The sequence below is a fragment of the Patiria miniata genome, unplaced genomic scaffold (assembly GCF_015706575.1).
Source record: "Patiria miniata isolate m_02_andy unplaced genomic scaffold, ASM1570657v1 HiC_scaffold_17, whole genome shotgun sequence".
NCBI classification, from domain to species: Eukaryota; Metazoa; Echinodermata; class Asteroidea; order Valvatida; family Asterinidae; genus Patiria; species Patiria miniata.
Window position 1 is genome coordinate 13,709,439 of NW_024037055.1, and position 21,458 is coordinate 13,730,896.

At 39.7% G+C, this 21,458-nt stretch overlaps 1 protein-coding gene across 1 annotated transcript in view; it reads right to left on the minus strand.

The window, feature by feature from the left end:
• Positions 1-21,458, minus strand: part of LOC119724047 — a 154,855-nt gene that overhangs the window by 117,919 nt on the left and 15,478 nt on the right. The window contains exons 14-27 of the mRNA XM_038194969.1: positions 20,821-21,032; positions 20,188-20,321; positions 18,003-18,208; positions 17,141-17,286; positions 15,395-15,577; positions 12,027-12,179; positions 11,101-11,243; positions 10,526-10,593; positions 9,038-9,201; positions 7,372-7,538; positions 6,025-6,208; positions 3,806-3,958; positions 1,855-2,112; positions 182-350 (exon numbers count right to left, since the gene is read on the minus strand). Coding sequence (XP_038050897.1) covers positions 182-350; positions 1,855-2,112; positions 3,806-3,958; positions 6,025-6,208; positions 7,372-7,538; positions 9,038-9,201; positions 10,526-10,593; positions 11,101-11,243; positions 12,027-12,179; positions 15,395-15,577; positions 17,141-17,286; positions 18,003-18,208; positions 20,188-20,321; positions 20,821-21,032 — 2,340 coding nt within the window. The remainder of the gene's footprint in view (positions 1-181; positions 351-1,854; positions 2,113-3,805; positions 3,959-6,024; positions 6,209-7,371; positions 7,539-9,037; positions 9,202-10,525; positions 10,594-11,100; positions 11,244-12,026; positions 12,180-15,394; positions 15,578-17,140; positions 17,287-18,002; positions 18,209-20,187; positions 20,322-20,820; positions 21,033-21,458) is intronic.

The window sequence follows — 21,458 nt, forward strand, 5'->3', positions numbered from 1 at the left end:
AGACAACGTGTAGATTATCATTACAGTTATGGCTATTCTAAGCAGATGAACATCAAAAACCGAAGCCGTAGTCACACAATCCAGATTCTAACAGGGCCACATGCAGTAACATTATAGTTTCAGAAGCAATGAAGTTGCTGTCTGATTGAGGTCGGGTTGCTTGTCTTTCCATGAGACTTACCCGGTGATACAGCATTATCTAGGGAGGATGGCCGTCTGGGGGGTTTGTTGCTGTCACTAGGCTTCTCAGTGTTAGTACTGGGAGGTGGTTTGCGATTGGGACTGGTGTCAATCTCCTTTCCTTTCTTATATCCCCGATTTAGCAAAGAACCTGCCTTAACTGTCTTTGCCTGCATAGAGTTACAAGAAATATTTGAATATATCTTTTTGTTTAATGTTTTTCACTTTGGCGGCCTTGTAGAAGAAAAAAAAACTTTTTGCAGACATTTGTCATGAGAAAAGTGGAAAAACACAAACGATTGCAAAATTGCAAATGATCACACCTTGTTCAAATAATCATCCTTCCAAAATGAAACTGACTAAAAACTGCTGCAACTCTGTCGATGCTTTATACTTGCTACTTGTTTAACAATTCTGGACTTCAAGCTTTAAGCTTCATCATTTAAGTTAAAGTTTATTAATGTGATTAAACAAGCTCTATGCATATTCCAGCAGTAAACAGTGACGGCGTACAATGTACTTCTTGTACAATGTAATCAATGTTACAAAATCTGACAACGCTGCACAACTGTCCAATGTTTAAAAGAAAAAATAACAGTGTTGTAGTACTCGTACTCGACTACTTTTTGGAGCACTCGTACTCGTACTTGTACTCGAATGTCAAAGTACTCGTACTCAAAATGACGGTACTCATACTTGGGCAGCAAAGTACTCGTACTCGACATGTCGAAATTGTATTCGATCATCAAAGTACTCGTACTCGAATAGCAGTACTCAGGGGGAAATGGTATAGCTTGACTATATATACCACGGCCTTATTTTATCGATACTTTCAGTTTGAAATGGCTGATTGGCTTGTGGTGAAATCGAGGTTTGCACGTCCGGACAAACACATTAAGCAGCTAGCCGTGAGTGGCATGGGCGTCGCCAGGATTTGTTCTAGAGGGGGGCAAAAAAAAAAATTTGGCCAAAAATGCTTGCATTTCTCAACATATTCTCGATTTATCAGTTTTAGAGGGGGGGGGCAGGGACATGTTGGCCCCCCCCCCCCCCCCCCCCACTCATTAAATTTACACCACTTTGCCTTCGCGCCTCTTTTTCTTCTTTTTTTTCTCTTTTTTTTTCTTCTTCTTCTTCTCCTTTTTTTTGTTGCTTTTCCAGGGGGGGGGGGGCAAGTGACCCCCCTTGCCCCCTTTTCGCTACGCCCATGGTGAGTGGGTCTGTATATTGGTCTGACTGGGCCTGGGCCAATTACGCACAATTAACCATTTGCCGTATGGCCGTATTCGGGAAATACAAGTACTCGTACTGGTACTAGTACTCAGAAGTACAGTACTCATACTCGTGCTCTTACTCGAAATTAAGAACATTCGTACTCGGAGACCTGTTCTGGTACTCGGAGGTACAAGTACTCGAACTCGTACTCGGCAACCTAAGTACTCGGCAGTACTTGGTATACTCTTGTACTCGGAGGTACAAGTACTCGTACTCGTACTCGGCAACCTAAGTACTCGGCAGTACTTAATACTCGGAAAAAAGTACTCGACTACAACACTAAAAAATAATGTGAAGAGTCACATTCAAAACGTGCAACTCTTTCACTTTTTTCAATGTTGGTAAATATGGTAAAATGTTTTTTAAATATGGTAAAAGCCTATATGACCTCACACGTACCAGCCAGACCAGCTTGTAATCGTCACATTTTTGTTCCCACTGGGGTATCTTCAGCGGCCTCTTGGCCAGATAGTTGGTCGGGTCCACGTAGCCTTCTTTGGCCGCGTCGTCGGCCGGCGTGGGATCGTCATTTAGGCTGCTGTCCAGGATAGAAGCCAGGCGATTGGGCTTGACCTTCTTCATGGAAAAGTGGATGAAGTTTGGCGGTGCGCAGGAGGTGGAGCGGATCACTTTGCCAATCTTCCTGCCGGCTATGACCTGGATGGGAAAAGGTAAGGATTTTGAATATACACAAGTCTAAGCACGACAAACAGATGCTGCTTTGTCAAGGCACATCTTCCTGAAATCGCCGACATTTTTATGTTTTAGATCGTTCACTTGTCCTGTTGAGAGGCAACTAACCTTGTGTCACTTTTCCTCAGAAAAGACAAACAACACGGTGTGTTTACCTCTGACGCGACGGACATTTTGTGGCATATGCATACATATTTCCAGCCGTACATATAAGTCTCCTTCATGCTCTCAGCTTCTGTGTCCATGTCAGATGATTCAATGTATGAGTAGTGTGTAAAAGTAGTGTGTGTGACACATATTTAGAGAGTTCAATTTTGTGCAACCATACCCCTAATACCAATACACTCAGTGTTGTTTCTCGCACGTACGCAGAATGCAATGCGCTGATGAAACATATGCCACTGGAATTACGAGTGGCATGTGTGACTGGCATCACGAGGATGGTTGTACGGACGGTTTTATCCTTCTTTTTAATGTTCTAGTCCAATAAACACCATTTTGTTGAAAATTCGTGTTGTAGTCCAATTGATTGCTTGGCAGGACGTAGTATACATTTAAGTCGGATTCATACTTGGAGCAAAAGTAACTTTCGATTGCAATTTGCTTCAGGGCAAATATTGCTGCTGTAAATGTACAAAAAATAAAAACATTTCAACTCTGTCAAATTTCACAATGAATATGTTGTGATGTCAAATTTGCTTGTCATTTGCATCCGCATGATGTACAAACCATCCTTTACTTGGTTTGACAGGATTGTGAAGTAGCATCATTTTTTTCTTTAAATAGTTAGTTTTGATAATACTGCTCAGTGACTACAGGCTAAATGAATGTACCTTGATACAACTCACAAATTATATGATTAAACATTTTCAAATAAAAAGTCTTTTATCTGCACTTACCGTAGTTTGGTTGATATGTCAGGTGATTTTTTTCCAATCTTAGTACGTGTCGTTACTTAAATGTAAAACTGTTCAAAGTTGATGCGGCCATGTGAGGCACTTACTGTACTACCAATTCAGCCTGAAACTGTAGCGTTTTCAGATTATCAATTTTTAATTATCAATATGTCTTAATATTTAGTTATTCATTACACTTTAATTATCAATCTTCCTTTTGAAGTTTTTAATGAGAATTCCTGTATAACGATGAATTCTGCTAAATGCATTACTCATTTTCCTTGTTAACACATACACCCACAGTGTGTTTATATGCAACGTGTACATAGTCCCTATTGTTTTAGACAGAGTAAGTGACCTTCACTGCCCTCACACAAGTCACTGGTCATTTAATTGACATTGAAAGTTCATCAGTATAAACAAGTGTTCCTTGATCATTGTTGTAAGGTTCTATCATTCAAAGTCATCTTTTTGAGAATGAAAAAACAGACATGACTAAGTTTTTCCGTTCATTGTACTCGTTCATTCGATTCAATCTACAATTCAATAGTCAGTGTAATTCATTCCTCTCATCCAGTCAGTTCTTCCAGTTCTCTTTGTCTCAGTTCCCTTTAATCAGTTTGGTTATTTGTATATTAAATATTGTTGTGAAATATACAGTCATGGTAAACACAGTCCTCAGCCAAATAATTATGTATCGACTTATCCATTCCCCAACAAAACAAAAATATCCAATTACCACCAAACTAGTGTACACTCACAGTTTCTCCCTTGGTAGTAGAGAGTGTCCCGTTGGGCTTAATGTTGTCAATGTAGATCTTGATGTTGCGGAAGGCCCCACCGCCGGCCAGCAGGGTCACCTGGTTGGGTTTGCCTGCACTCTTGAAAAGGAGGCCTGAAAATGGTGCAACAAGCTGCAGAAGAAACAAGCTAAGCAAGAGTCCATCATTTTAATGTTAACGGAGGGTTTACAACTGCAGATTTAATGGTGATTCTTTATTTTCAAAGTTGAGAAACAGCTGTGATATGCTGAAGTATGAGGAAAAAAAGACCTGGCAATTCTGTATCTCTCAGAAGTTGCTACAAAAATAAAAATCCCTGCTTTTCGTCCTCTCATACCCACACACAAATTGTATTAGCTCTTTTCTTCAGAATGCCTTTATGGGACAAATATAAACCATGCTTTTTGTTTTACTGAACCGCAGGAGATATTGTACATTTTGTAAGAGACAAAGACTTCTGACTACAACTCATGGTCAGTGTTGGACAATGGCCCCACACAAGAGGACCCCACATCGTGTTTACAACATTTTTCATTTCAGAACAGATAGGCAATTTATTAGAGCCAATTCCATGAAATAAATTTGTTCTGTTCACATAAGAGAAAAAAGGTCAAATATATATTTGTGTCTATTCATATATACCTTTTAGGTATTTAACAAAAAAAGTTTTCGGTCCAAAAATCAAAACAAGTCAAACATTATAAATTTCCAACAATTTTGTTCAACAATATTACTTCATGTTTTTCGGGACACCCCTCTAGGTATATTATGATATGTCTCTCTCGCGTCGTCATAAACAACTCCTTATATGGCGCGCGTCACGCGTATTGCACGATGAGGCACAGAACGCAGCTTTTTCGGACTATGAAATACTGACTGAGTATTGCTCATGCATACGCGAGGATTTCAAACATTCAACCAATAAAAACGGTTACGTGAAAGGCACCAGATTGCATTGGAGTCAACATTTTATGTGACTCTAGAAAAGAATTTGAGACTAGCCAGCCGGACCTTATCAACCATTTAAAACCAGCCACATGACAGGCTCTCAACCAATAGGAATGGGTTAAGTGTTTTATATGTATTTATGAATGTCCAATAACGTGGTTTAAATTGTTAGGGCAGGTGAATTCAATATCATTCTGAATTGCGGATTAGCAGCTCTGACGTCAAATTTTTTTCCCACCCTCCCTAGCTGTCTCCCTATGTCTTGTGTAAAACTTGATGCAAGTGTAATTAACTTTCAATCCACTTTCTACCCTCAGTTTTGTTTATTAGTAAAAGTGTGGTTTGGCCTTGTATAATTTCTTAATTAAATTTGGTCCGGCCTAGTAGCCTTAGAATATATTGCTCTCCATCAACTTACCCAACACAGCTTGACTATTAGCCTCTTTACTCTTGTGGTTCATCAAACTTCTCCTTAAAAGCCATCGGCAGATTAACGACTGTATACACTAAAACTATTTGCTTCACAATCTTTTGGTCAAAAAGAGGAGATAATGATTGCCACTAATTTTGCTCTTGGTGAGCGCCGGGCATGGTTTCGGTTAGTTTGTAGATTTTTAACCGAGGACATCAGCAGTGATTGGGAACTATAGGTTTGGACGCAGTCTCGAGTCGGGTCTCGAGTCCATTCTTTTTACTCATGACTCAGCTCCGACTCCTGGCTTTTTCAATAGGCCAGGCTCAGACTGGACTAGTGGCTGAATCAGACTACCTGTCGGACTCATGTCATGTTTAAACCTGTTAAAAAGTTAATATTGTTTTAAAAACGGTCCCCCGTCTGTTGTCAGATCGAATTTTAATTCTTGCCTGAATTGTTTTTCTTTCAGATACCTTACTAGGCTGTAAAATAATCGCAAGAGGTCGATTCGACAGTCCTTTTATTCTCAGTGTACTCATGCACGCACGTGTTCTGCAACAAAAACCCTCTTAAAAATTTGAATTCAGACTTGAGCCAGACTCGGTCAAAAATGGACTCGGACTTGGCATGGACTTGAGCCTTCGTGGACTCAGCTCAGCTCAGACGAGGTGGACACGACTACATCACGGGACATAAGGCATAAGAGTTAAGGCTACTCAGAGGACTCCTAAACTTACAGCCATTTCGTTCTTTTAGAACACAGCAGCGAAATTATCACGATTTAGTGATTCATATTTCAGGCCCTGAAACCAGAAATTAAGTCCTCTTTGCATACCCATTTTCCTTGTTGAATCTCCAGATCTACACCCTTGTCTGCAAAATGTCCGTTGGAGTCGGTTGGGTAGAAGCCCCCCGATGCACAACCCCTGCGGCCTGCAGGTTCACGGAATTTCCTAGGGAAGCTCTTGTGGGTCTTGGGTCCAAAGAGTTTCATGATGAGAGTTTGAGACTCCTGATATCTGAAGAGACAATTGCCAATCAAAGTAAGTTTAACACTATGCCTAAATGTATTTGCTTTTTCCTACATGTTTCCTAACTCAATGGAAAAACCCTACCCCTAGAACTATTGGGCTCCGCACAAGCTGAGCCCCATATAGATGACTTGCATTCATGTGGTAGGCCTACTACTACTACTTCTACTACACGTCTGCAAGACAGAAAACAACAACTCGATACTGGCACAGTGCTCAAAAACCGCGGTACAATTTGCCTCTAAACTCCATCTGGTACTTCTTAACATACTCACGTTCCTTGTGCATAACAAGGGGTTAATCGGTCTCGATTTTGCAAAACAATAATGAAAAAAATAATCCCCTTTCCGTTCTGTAGCGATCGACATGTAGAAGCTACATGCACATTCAAAGATCGGCTGCGCTTGATTTTTGCATGGCTAGCATCAGACGGGCCAATCACGGGGCGCCTCCTTAGTACCTCGCGATTCGTGATCTCTATTTGTAATTCAGGAGGCTTAAATAGTAATTTGTGGCAATTTTTAGGGTGAAATCTGACGATTTTTTGGGAGTCGTTAGATGAATGAAAGACGATGGTGGCCATGAATGTGCGTGTTGCCTGGACTTGTGGTCACACACTTCACTTCAGATATTTAATTTTTGATCGGAAGTCTTACTATCAAGTATCTTGTTTCTAACTTTTCCCGTCTCACCCTCTCCCTTTTTCTCTGGTTTTTTTTTAAGGTCGAGGTCACTTTGCGCAAAGTCATTAAGCTCACAATTTCAGCAAACCCGCGTGAATCTTTAGTCCGCTTTGTATATATCTGGGCCACTTCTTCGAATATTTAATATCACGTTTACTCAAATGGCTGTGTATTTTTGTAATTCTTGTGAGACTGTGCTACAAACTTACTGAACAAACTATTAAAACCACTGAAGATATGTTTGATTCTCCTGTTCAACATGTCGCTTTCATTTGTGTGTCTTTGAACTGAGGAGAATCCAAAGGATGTCGGAGATTAAAATTGAATGGAGGCCATCTTGAAATATACAAATTAAAAAATATAAAGCCCCTCCCGCTCCCTTTTCCCCTCAAAAACATGGATGTTAAACATGTTTTTTTTCACACTTGGCCTTAAAATGAGGATGAATACAATCTTTGGATCACTCACGAATTCTTCAGTGTCAGATACGCCTGCTTAATATTCCCAATGGTATTGACGACAACATCGTACAAGTCAAAGAAAAGTGCCAGCAAATCTGTAATGGGTTCTATCGGACCTATCAGCTCTGAAATGATTGACTTGATCTCATCAGCGATCCGTCTTCTCAGTGTGTTCTGTAGGATGAGATGAAAACAATAAATGTCATGACTCATGAGAATCCCAAATTACATAACAATATGACAGATAATAGACCTTAGTTTTTACTATCACTACATCTTTTCGTATGCAAAATTGAGAGCACAGGAAGTGAAAAGTACTAAGAACTTATGCATTAATTTTAGTATACATTCATGGGCTAAATGCCACCAGCAGCGTAGCCAGGGTTCTCATCCTGTAGGTGGGTGTGTGGAGGTGGGGCTTGAGGTTATAATAGAGGGGCGACCAAAAATTTTAACTGTGCTGAAGTAGACAGGTTTTTTTCACCGGACACCAGAGCTCCCTGCTCCTTGGTTTGTCAAAACACTGTACACACACAGCTGCACTGCACTGAAAAAGTATTATTAGCACTACATGCGTATGCTGATTGCTTTCATAGATATGTAACTGATCTCTGCTGTGATGCCATTCCCTGGCATTTTGTACACCCAAGGAACGCACAAGACACTCCAGGCAAAGCTGAACATGCCACCGAACCACAAGCATCTAATAGTCTCTCATTTTATGTGCGACTTTAATCATCACACAAGCCTATGTATTCTAATTTGATTTCTGATACTTTGCATTTGGTATGGGCTTCTCGCATGGTCAATGTTCCAACACGTCAGAGAAGTAAAAGTAGCTATACACGGCACACGCACATATGTGACGGAGGTATTTTCTCCCTACTGGTACTTGACAACCGACCAGTACTTAATACCTCCCCATGCTTCCTATCTTCGCCTCAAACCATGTTGTATTTGTGTAACACAAAAGGGGATATTTGTCCCCCCCCCCCTTTTTTCGTCACCTAATAAAATTTGCTCCTCTAGTTGATTATATATCTTAGAAAAGCTGAATCAATGTCTCCAAATTTGAAAGTTATGTTTAAATGATGATCTTTTGCTAAAAAAAAGGGTTAAAGTGGTCAGAAATTGTCTTAAATCAGAGCATTTAATGTTTTGATCAAGGTATGTCCCCCCCCCCCGCTTTTAAGAAGAGATGGACGCCCTTGTACTACAATTTCACACTGTTGAGCTATGTTTAACAGATAATGCCCACTAATTAATTCAATTCAATAGTATTTATTTCCATCAAAAGCAAGGTAAAAGAACCAATAGGCTATGTAAAGATTGACGCATCATTATAAAAAGCTAAAGCTTATGTCTTAACACATAAATGCAAAACTGACAAATAATTCTGATAATTTAGAATAACTAAAAGAAAGACCGAAAATGGACTAGTACAAACCAACACAAACAACTAGGACAGACTGATGACCAAACACACAGCAGGGTAGATACATACTACCAGGAAAGAAAGGGCAGAAAGCTGATCATGACGGAAAAGGAGAAAGAGAAAGATGCTTTGCTAAATATTGGGACAAAAGATGTTTCTTGAAACTGACTTTAAATTTGCCTAGAGAGGACTGAGATTCTATAGACAGATCAAGTCAATTCCGCAGTAAACATCTCACCGAGTCAACAGCACCACCAGTCAGCTTCTTGATGGGATCTGAGGAGTCTGCGATCTCATCCACCCAGATGGCAAGGTCCCTTGTGATGTTGCCCAGGTGTTCTCTCAGCTCTTTGAGCATATCACCGATGACCTTGGGCAGATCAAACCAGTAGGGCCTCTGACCTGTGAAGCAGGGAGTAGTGGACACAATCAAATCGGTACATCTTAACGCTGTAATGAGAACCATTACTGAAGGCACATTCCCTGACCTCAGCCTCTGTTTTTTTTGTGGGGGAGGGGCGTCATCAACATCTGAATTGGAACTGTTTATCTCTGACTTGGGTATGAAAGCATAGTGTTCATTAAAATCCACGAGAATTGCAATCTAGAGGTTACAGTGGAACTGCAATGTGGTAGGCTCAAACACTACTTCAGTCAATTTCTTTAAAACATTTACTGTAATGCACCTAGGCAGTTCAATTCAATCTGTTCCCTTTGCGTTGTTAATTGTAAAAAATGTCTCATCTTGAGCTTAGGTCCTCAGCACTTCATCAAGGTTTTCAAGGGATTCATTTTCCGTGTTTCGTTCACATTACTTCTAGCTGTTAGTTCATGTTTCCCTGTCTTTCCTGGGAACAACTCCATCGTTCTGCTATTCTTGGTGTCATCCAGTTGTTCAACGGAGCCCTTTCTCCGTAACCAACCTCTAATATATGGTGAGCGTGCAAATGTCATGCGACCCCATGCACCAGCCAATCGGAGTCGACTTTAGAAACTGTGACATCATTTCGATGAGAAATATGGACTTAGCTGTTATTGGTCAATTTGGCACTAAAGATCCGACAAAAGGAACCCACTGAATGGCCAGAATCTCGAGTTCAAGACACAGTCTTGTTTTGCATAATATATCGCTGAATTTGCCCGCACATCAAAGACTCTTGCTGTGCAAGGCGATATTCCATAGACCTACTATTCTGCATGAGCTAATAAACATTTGAAAATTGTTTAATCTCAATATGACTTTTTAAAACTGCTTTACGGTTTGAGACCTGTAAATCGACTCCCATAGACCTCAGTAATAATAACGCACACTTCCAAAAAATATTCAAAATACTCACAACTCTTCAAGGTGTTTAAGACACCCATCAAAGCTTATTTCATTATCTTTCATTTTCCTTTCACTTTTTGTTTAATTAGCTGATGAATTTTGCAAGAAAATTCCATCTAAATATAATGACCCCGAAAAATTGTCCTGTGGCCCATCGCCATTTAAAAAAAAATGACACCTGCGCTCCATTGCAAAAAGAGCAAATTTAGGGCCGAATTTCAGGCGAATTTCACAGAAACACGAGCTCATACTCCTGTGCATGTCTCCCGCCCGTCTTTTTTACAAACTTTCAAGTTCATTGCTAACAAAAAGCTGTAATAGCAAATAATTTGAGGGCACGCAAATTGTGATTTGGCTCGCATAGGCAATTTTGGGGCTATTTACAGGTGGCACCCTTACCTTCCTTGAAATTGGCTTTGTCAACCTCGATCTTGGCCTCAAGAATGGCCCCAACAGCTATTTTGATGCTGAGAGGGAAGGATTATAAATAAAGAATTATAATGACCACAAGAAATTATTTTACAGATCCTTTTTTAGTACATCTTTAGGAGAAGCTTTTTTTAAGAGGTTTTAGACTTCTTTGAAGACTCTGAAAGACACCATAATACGACAAAGTTGCATAATAAATGTTGTTTAATCTTTGAATATATGTGGAAACCTGACATCTAACATAGCTCTTCATTTTGTGCTAACAGAGCCTCAGTCTATTTCACAGAGACCGCTAAGCAGTCAGCACAGTGAGAGCAACCTTAAGCACCGAGGAAAAATGTGCTTAAGTCAGTGACGTAACAATAGACAACTCCATACACGCTCAATCATTAGCACATCCACACCACGAAATAGTGCTATAGGCAGCGGCATGCTTTTCTGCTATAGCAAGTACAACTCTTCTGCTAACTGGCAGGGACATGAAATTGGGCCCCGTGTACTATGTAACCTTTGTTTTGTCCCTGTTAAGTTGACAAAGCACTCACTTGATGATTCCTTTGAAGATATCCCCAATGGCTTTCAAGGGTGACTTCAGTAAATCTCCGATGGTATCTGAGATGGACTTGATGGAATCCCAGATCTGCTCGGCTGCCCAGGGCAAGGTGACTGTGATTGCCTCATTGACAGCCTGCACACCCACACACACATGTTTACGTAACATACCTAGCATAAACATTTCTTTGTTTTCGTTTAGTTAAGAAAAACCCATGAAAAACAAATCATTTTACTCACACTTGTGAAAACTCTTTCAACACACATTTCCATGATTTTTCTTCATTTTACTACAAATAAACTTAACCTGCCTTTAATGCCTAAACCTGTCTTCAAGAGAGGGGGGAAACATTGTGCAGACGTAGGCAAGTCCACACGACGTCGCTGCTACATGGTCTATGTGGACATTTTTCGTTTGGAATTCCATACAAAGTGAATGTAATGCTTGTACACACACCAAAGTGTGTATTTGCCTACAATTGGGGCCCCCTGTGTTTCCGTTTTTTGTTTGTACCCAACGTTTTTAGAAAGACCTGCCATTTTTTTTAAAATTTATCCATATTGGGGACGACTCGGGAATTGGGGACCCTATTGTCCTCCATTGTTCAACGTAACCTATGGAATGCAGAAACAAACTCACGCAAACAATCCAGAATTTGTCATGAATAAAACACTGACTCTAATGTTTGAGATGACGTTTTACATTGATATTGCATTGGCAGAAATTCTCAATATGCAATGTATCTGAACATTTATATCAAACAGCAGTAGATCAGTTTACAATGCAGTCCTGTGTGAATTTAAAGATCCTTACACTGTATGCTAACGTATAACATTACTCAATCTGTTACATTCCAGTTGCAAACATGCAATGTAATATAAATGTATAACAGGGGCAAACAGAAAATAAGCTTCGGACCTGGTAAAACTCCATGACATCTGTCTTAATGTCACTGAATATTTGAGCAGCCTTGTTGACTACTTTGATAACTCCACCGAAAGAAGGAGGAAGCTGATCTGGGTCGAACTTGGACAGTCGGGCCACTGCGTTTGCAGACAAAAATCTTACATTCTGTGCAAAGAGAGAATTCAAAGTAGGGGGGAAAAACCAATGGAAAAATTGAGTCAGGAGCACAACCAGTGATTGGTATAAATCTACATTTCTTTCTTGATTTTTATTTATATATTATAGGTTGTCCCGGCCAATTTCCTGCAATGTTCATTCACTTTTGAAAATCAGTCATTCGTTTTCGTCTGAATTTGAATGCACGTCTTTGATCCCATTTCAATTCAACAATTAAGAGTTCAATCGTTTTCATTGACTGTGCATTCGGTTTTGAGAAACAGAGGGCCAATTACGTTACCTGTGCATTCATTTAGGCAAGCGTACCTTTTTTAAATTGATTGACGGTTAATGAAAAAGAAACCCTTAATTGTATCTGTTGCCGATAGCATTAAACTTAAACTGAAAAAAAGAATGGTGAATGTTTGAAATGTCCTAGTAAAAGCGATCAAGAAGTCTTGTAAACGAATCTGAATGAACATAAACGAAAGATGGTGCTCAATCACTTAATTGATTCGACTAAACTAAAATGGAATCGAATTCTCAGGTGGCGAAAAATAAATGTGTGTAAGAAGAGATTCTAAAATTCAGACGAAAACGAATGACCGATTTTTAGAAGTGAAAGTACATTTTAGAAAATTTGCCAGGAAAACCTATATTAATTGACCAAACAACAAATGAAAGTCTTTCGACTTATTTCCATTGTGGTCCTACCGTGCCTTGGAAGGGGATGAGGTTGGAAATTGCACCAGTGTGCGGAAAGCCCAGAATAACATTGAGGGACTAAAAAAACCAATCACCATGTTAGCCCAGATGGGTTCAAACCCGGATTACAAGAGTAGAAGGCAAGGAAAGTGCCACCAAGCCAATATGATGCTGCTCTCCTGCATTCAGCACCATCTTTTAACCCTCGCAGCAGCCACGGGGTGATAACATTTTCCAAATATGGGCATATTTTTTTTAATGGGCCAATTAGGCCAAGCTTCCATGTAATCCTCACCCACTGATCTCTATGGAGATCAGTGTCCTCACCCCTATTATACACCACAAGCCTGAAGACTGCCATTGACCAGACCCTAGCCACTCCGGAGTAAGGAGTGTTGAAAGACAGAAGCCAAGATGGCGCCTTATGCCTTTGTGCAGGAATTGGAGATCTTAGTGGCCAACCTCTAAGTGCCGCCGATCCCTCTGTGTCAACCCCTCGTGCCGCTCAGACAGGTTGTAAACAATTCGTGGCCATGTGAATGACCTATATCTTGTGCATGTACAGGCATGTCAGGGTTATTGACCTATAAGCACATGTGGTGATACAATTTTCGACTTGGTTCCACCGCGTAAATTTTTACTAGATCCCAAGTATTGACTCAAGAATAATGGATAGCCGGATATAAACGGACATACAAATTCTAAGGTAACATAAAATGGTCATCTAAGTCTTTTCTGGAACTCCAATTCACCATCTATGGGGATTAAAATTGCTCTTGGCTTGCAGGAGGGACATAAAAAAACTGGGTGGTGGTGTAAATCTCCGTGTGGGTCCACCGCGAAAATGTATTGATCTCCCGGCTCTAAGGGTTATGATAACTGTGCAATAATATTTTGACAGCTTTGATTTGTTTGTTTTCATTTTGGTGAATAGGAGGAGGGTTTAAACCAACTGACCACTTGATCCTGCTTCATGTGACGTCTGGGACCAGGCCAAACCATGCATTTTATTGCATCTTTTCATGTATAACTCGGGGACAAAAATTTGACATTCTTTTCTTGATTCTTTTGTTTTCCTTTTTACCATCCCAAGATTTATTGTTAATTTCTGAGCAGAAATGTAGTTGTGTATATTGCAACAAAATTTGACATGTATTACTTTCCCAACTGCACCTTTAAACTACAGTAGATATTGCATTTGCTACAGTAATTTATAGTAGTCACGCATTTCATATTTTCATAAGTCAGATAAATTAAGGTATCAAAAAGTATTATAGAGCTTAGCATTGTTACATACTTTTCCAACTTAACCTACTTCAAACCGTACAGCTCGACAGTATGTGGGCTACAGCCAAACCACAAATGGAACTCGATCTCATCGTAGCCTTTATTGTTCGCTCCAAATAGTGTTGGGTATAAAATTCCTTGTCCCACACACCTCTGCACTTCATGTTTAAAGACACACTGTATTCATATTCTCAATCTTGAAATTCCTTAAGCATTTTGTTAGCCAGCCCCATCAACGGGCCCCAGAAAGCCCATGTAGAAAACGTATACACGTTGCCACTTTCGTAAATCCGATCGACTTCAGACCTGTCACATACTTACACATACCAGCCACAGATGGTTCTAGAAGAATTGTGTCATCATGACGTCATCACGTGTCATGTGACGTCGTCATAAAAGTGCACTTTCAAGGCCCTATATCTATTTCTATAACTACGAGGCCGATCCACTGAAACTTGGTATGTAGACAAAGCGGGATGTGATATAGATGAAAATGGAGGTGACGTTATGATGACGTCATCATGTGGATATTTTGAGATTTTAATTTTTTTCAGCTTATCTCCATATCTCCTGAACTAAATATGCTACAATCACAATTATTTTTTTATTAGATTCGGTAGGCCATAGATATATGAACACAATTTCGAAAAATGTAATTTTCTTCAAACACATATGTTCGATCGTTATGAAACTTGGTGGGTGGGTAGGTATTGATAATTCAATGTAGTATTCTAAATCTGAAGTGGCGTCATGATGACGTCAGCAACTGATTTAGTTTTATTAATTTATAAAGTTTTAATATTTGTTTTCTTATTGCAAAAATTGACATGACATGCAATTAGATTGACTTGAAACTAGGTACACACCAAGATCATTAGCGTGTTGAATACGTCACCGAGCCATTTGTAAACATCCAAAACAGCTGATGTTTGTCCACAAACACATTTGTAGTTATTTAATTATTCATGGTTCTCCCTGAATAATTATTTTATAAGCAAAAAAATCATAACATTTCAAATATTTCTATTTTCTGATATTGCATATGAATTGTCACTTTGTCAGTTATGTTGTTGTGTTGGCCGTGATCAACCTACACGAGATCTCCCAACTGGCGGTCGGCCTCTTTCGGTTCGCGTTACATTATTATCAGATAAAATCCACGTACTGGCTCTCAGACATGATGAATGTAGGGACCATATAAGTATGATGAGTACATTGTTGGAAGCACTTACACCAATTCGTCCTGGGATGCCCTCCAGAGTCTGCTCAAAATTATCAAACAGCATGCTGACCTTGATGTCGCCGTTGAAGAGATCCACGATAGTGTTTACACTTTTCACAATCTTACCGACTACTTTATAAATGACGAGATCATACAAATTGGCCAGGTCACTCAGACGTTTTACCCCAAATTCCTGAAAAATAGATAACAAGTAGATTTAAAAAAAAAATTCGGACACTTAATTATCATACAGAGTCCATCAAGTATAAAACTTATGGTTTCTTTCAGTGGTGGATCTAGGTGGGTGCGGAGAGGCGCGCCCACCCCCACCAGTCATCAAATTTTCCTCAGATAGGGCCTTTTTTCACTTGTGAGAGCCCTTTCGCCCACCGGCACAGCCTCAGCCCCCCCCCCTCCCACTCCCGGCAGTCACCTTTCTGGATCCACCCTTGTATTTATACACAATCATATGTACAATAGTTTTTCTCCAAAGTTTGTAACTAGGTTAGTCTCCGAAATTGGTAGCTAGGTTTGAAAATTGGAAAAATGTTGCAAGCAATGAAGCAGTAATAATTTAACTGTTATTTGGCAATCTGGCAAAGAACAAAAACATGTCTTTAAGATTCTTCTTGTTTGCCTATTCATGGGCCTGAGTATATTGCAATGTCAAGCCTTGCATGCAGCCACTATTACGCCCACACAGCCTTACACAGGCATAGAAGTGGGGCACTTCCTTTGTTCTCGTGTACTAAAATTTTGCATTGTCGCACACTAATGTCAAATGCTCTTATTTTAACCAGAATTAATTTCCTGGGCTAAAATTCGGACTTAATATCCCTTTTCTAAAACTCTTACATTTGCGAGAAATCAACCCACCTTGTAAATTTTTTTGAATAAAATGCATCAATCTATTTCGTGAAAAACTTGTAGGGTACCAAAACGGTACCCCGCAAGTCGGTGGGCATTCCTTGTGGGGTACCTCCCATTGTTCCGGTACCCCATAAGGCAGTGTTTGTACACGCGCATGCACACACATGCAGCAAGCCTCACTGACACTGGCTACAACACTGCTGAATATCCTGGGGGAAGAGCAAGATCAATCCACACTTGAAGTTCACCTTTTAATAATGAATTACCAACTACATGTATCACTAAGATCACATAGCAATAACGTTAAGGGAATGTACATCATTGACTTTTGCTGTAATTTTCAGAAATGAACTATTTGAGGGGTTAGTATAATAGATCAAATATTGTTTAACTGACATGTTTGAAGTTTCGTGTTCGAAAATGCTTGAAAAACCAAGAAAAACAAAAATGTTTTAGTAGTCTGGTTCCCTGACTCCACTAAAGATAAAATGGATCAATTTATAGATGTCGGAAAATTGTAAGGTAAGGGAACCAGTCTAGCTTGCCTGCACCCGTTCATGAACATGTAACCAATAGCAAACAATATGTGGACTGAAAAAAATTGTAAATTTGGAGCAGTAGTTGAAAAATAGTTAGGTTTTTCCAACGGTGGTCGGCCGACCACCGTTGGAAATGTATACAAAAATACTATTTTTTTGATAATGACTTGACACCAGGTGCCATAATTTTACAGGATGCTTTAGACTGTCATTTACCAACATCCTAGTAAGGTATTTCGTAAAAACTTGGTAGTTTTATTTTTCGATGTTTGCAAATGTTGTTTATTCCCTTTAAAATAAATCCTTTCTGATCTAAATCTGAAATTGAAAGTCTTGATTCACTTCACCTGGAAAATATTGAGGTTGTACTTAATTTTTCCACCGAAGCAGAAGCGGGCACGAGCAATATCCAGTTGCGTATTCACAAGTCCAATCAGTATAGTGGCATATGCCTCATCATGAATATCCACAATAAGATGGCCACTCAGTGGAGCTGTCAGATGGAAATATAAAGCAGTTAACTTACTTATTTGGTGCATGTAAAAAATATAGCAGGAGAAGACAAATCATGCATAGAGGGTACATGTCTACACATTCTGTTGGATCATAAGATCACAAAATCGCCTCTTGAAACTAAATCTACAAAAAGGGGTATGCCAGATGAAACCTTTATCAGGAAGCTGCTTTGATAACAACCCACATCAAGCAGTTTAGAGAACATGAATGACTTCATATTATTTTTAATCCATATTTCAATGAGTTGGGTGAGTAAACATAGCAAACCTCTACTCTCAATGCTGAAATTGCTTGTAAGTACTACTCATACACCCCCTCAAAACCATGTTGTATTTGTTTTATTAGTAATGTGACTTTTGTCTGTTTTGTTTAACTCCAATGGTGGCACTTGCTGACTGAGATCGCTTCTTCCTCAGCACAAAAAAACATATGTGAATGCCAATTTGTCATGTCATAGCAAGTTTTCGCACTGCAAATTGACAAAAGTTCAACGCATTTCAACTCCAGCGAGCACAGAAATGTTTTGTGACATCAAATTTGCTTGAACCGGCCTGAGGAGAATGAGAGAAGGGCCAAAGTTGCTTCAATTTGTTGTAACGTCTAAGAAACAGTGCTACACAATAGCACAGAACAGTAAAGATGATGATAATTATGATGCTTCAGATTTATGTGACATAATTAACCCATTCTTACCTGTGTCAATGTCCAATTCGTTCCTGATGGTAAGACCAAACTCTGCTCCAGCTGTGGTGCTGCCAATAAGCTTCTTCCACTCTACGGAAGGACTGGCCAGCTTAAACTGGATGCCCTCAAAGAAACCGCGTCGCACACGGTGCCTGGAAGGCACGCTGGCTACCTCGGTGGCCGCTACTTCTTGTGAAGAATTCAGTCCAGATACACTGAGGAAGAATTGATCACTCATGGAATTGGACATTAACATGATCCTGCCTGGCCTGGCAGCGGTGGTTTTATTTGCAGCGCACATCGTCAATGGATCATTATTATTCAGCTAATTCGATGTTTATTCATAAGAAAATAACAGTGAAGTCACACCATTGCTATCCATCAGTCAATCATGTACATGAAAGCATTTTAAAGAACGGCTTTCGTCGAGCTGCCACAATAGCCTAGTGGAAAGTGGAGTTAACTATGGATCACAAAATCTGTGGTTCGAGCCCATGCCTATTTTCATCAAATATTTTTTTGTTGGTTGGGATAGGCTTAACTGAAGGGAAAACACTACGAGAACCTTAGTGTCTTCCATCCATACATACAGCCGAGTGGTTGCGACGGGCAATTTCTAAAGGTTACGTAACACTTTATTTTGAATGAAACTACATGTACACAGACATGTTCACCCAGTCGGGCAAAATTTTTGAAAATTAATTTCTCCCGTCTGAATACCGTATCTTCATTCAACTTTTAGGGCTAATTTACTTAGTAAAGATCCAAATATGTGCTAAAAATCGGTGTGATATGTTCATTACTTTTCGTTGAAATTGGAAAAATAGGCCTGGCTACGGGCATTTCTGAAAGTTGTAATACTAGCGTTTGCAATATCTGTCGAGCTTGCCCCATTATGGGTGCGGTGACGCGGCTTTTTTTTTCTTCATTTTTTTTCTTCAAATGTCGGCTGATGACTGCAAATGGTGCCAAACAAAATTTAGTGCAAAATATATGGGAGTCCAGAGAGGCCACATAAAGCTTACATTCGATCGTAACCCCACCTAAAAACATGTTAAATTTGTGCAGCAGCAGGATTTCAGTCGAACCAGTGAGTTTGGCGGTTTTTAGACATCATCTTACATTAAAAAATAACATTTCGACGACGCGCGCTCATGGCTACGGCGACTCCCTCGCATACCAGAAGCCGGAGACTTTTTTTTTTGCCTTATGGTGTGCAGAAAAGTTTGCATAAAAGCCTCCTTCACGAGTAGTTAATTAATAAATATCACCCTTTTTGCCGGCTTCCATTGGTCGATACCGAGACCCACGCCAAGTCATGCCGAGTTACGCTAATGAATATGCTAATTGGCGATCGTCTTTGTGTTGCCGGGCCGAAATCGCGCAACATAGCGCCTACGACGCTGTAGGATCTTTGCTGACCTTTGTTGGTCGGCAGAAAAACCTCGTCGAAATTTTTCTTGGAGATAGCTTAAGGTGTTACATAAACATATTAAGCTGAAATTCGTAATAAACTTAGATGATATAAGTGTTCAACTACTCCAGCAATAACAAGTTGAGTAGATTAATATAAATTGAAATAAAAACTTAAATTTTGGGAATTTTCTGAACGATTTCTTCCAGACTTGAAGATCAGCTTTACCAGTAACTAGTATTGACGTTTCAGCATCGATGACAGTTATTCTTTTCAATGACATGAAGTTAAGAATTTCTTCCTCCGTTATTATTTAACATTTCAATTATACTGAACATATTTTCTGAGAAAAACAATTTTTAAAAAGCCATGTTTTTTTAGGGGGTTTACGAATTTCACTGCTCTGTTACAGCGTCTAAGTACGTATTCAGATTAGCTTTGCTGACAACGGGCCACGCTTCGCCTTCGCAACCATATGGCTGCATAGTGATAAATATCCATGTTACGGTGCGTGGTGTGATGGATACGATGTATGCTTCAACAAAATACGCGGCCTGGCAGACATAATGAATGTAACAATTTATACTCACTTGCTTATTAAAGAGGAAGGAGAGACGCTACTTATCTGCAACCTTACTACAGTACTTTCTACTTTAAAATGGCGGCAAAATTTCTTTTCTCCAGCAAATACAATATGACAATCCTTTTATCCTCTGTATTGTCATAACAATTGTATTTGTCAGGCTACAGTTTGTGTATTCAAAAAGAACTTCAACTCACCCCTCGGGAATGACAAACTGGGTGATGTTTTGCTTGCCGCCATTTGGGTGAATCTTGTAGGACAGCGACGCCTCATATCTCACGTGCTCATCCTCAGTTTCATCCAGGGCAGTTTTCAGCATAATCTCTGCTGCCTGTACACACGAGATTTGATCAAATAAATAAAACCTAACTATCAAATGTCATCAACCACAGTGGTTGTTATGTCTTATAAAGGTCACTCACAAGTCGCAAGCTGCAACAAATGAGCTACGACAAGGCATTTCTTTGTCATTGTGCTCCCACCTTAATTGTAATTTGACTTGTAAAGGACTTGACTATACGGCACTGACATCTACTATTGTACAAGTGCAGCAGTAGATCAAACAACAGAAACAAGTTTTGGGGCATAATTATATTCAAGACTTCAAGTGCAACGTCCATGCCTGCAATGTTTATATCATATTCTTTTTCAAATATTTAAATGATCTTTGAATGCACTGTGTATGACATCAAACTGGAAAAAATTCATATTGAGAACCTACTTTTTCCTCACAGGCAACTTTCCTAATTTGTTTTGTTTTGGAGTCAGACTTATCAATGACTGATGATTCATGTTGAATGTTTTTGCCAGTGAATAAACGTTTTGTTTACCTTGTCGTTATGGTAGTCTCTCATGGAATGTAAACCAGCCCTTTTCAGCATTGGATGAGTAGCGCTGTGGTTGGTATAGCTCTGGATGTGAGGGAAGGAGCGATGGAGCCCAGCATTGCCGAGGGATTCAATCAAAGCCACCGTGTCGTGGTGAAACTCCTCTTGCTCATCCTCAGTCAGTGATGTCAAGGTCTTCTCATATCCCCAGGGATCTGGTGTTAAGACATGGGTCATTCTATAAATTTGGGGCCACTTAGTTTTCCTGTCCCTGTTACATCTTATTCTGTCATTATATAATCTATATGCACTTCTTAATGCAGTCGTCCACCAAGAGTAATTATGAATAGCAAACTACTTTCCCAACTAATAAAAAAAATCATTTCAAATCATTCTTAATGATACTTGAATGACAAACCACAAAGAACCAACATCTCACGGACTGGAAAATTATCACACTTTGGCCCCTAACTTTATAAAACGACCTGTATAGTTTTATAAGCACTGTCCGAGAACTTCGAAAAAAAATGTCACTTGCTCAGGTGGGTTCGAACCCACAAACTTCCATTCACTTGTGCAGATGCCATTATAAATTTACCTAAATTGCCCTACAAGCCCTCACCCTGTAAGCCTGCAGCCAC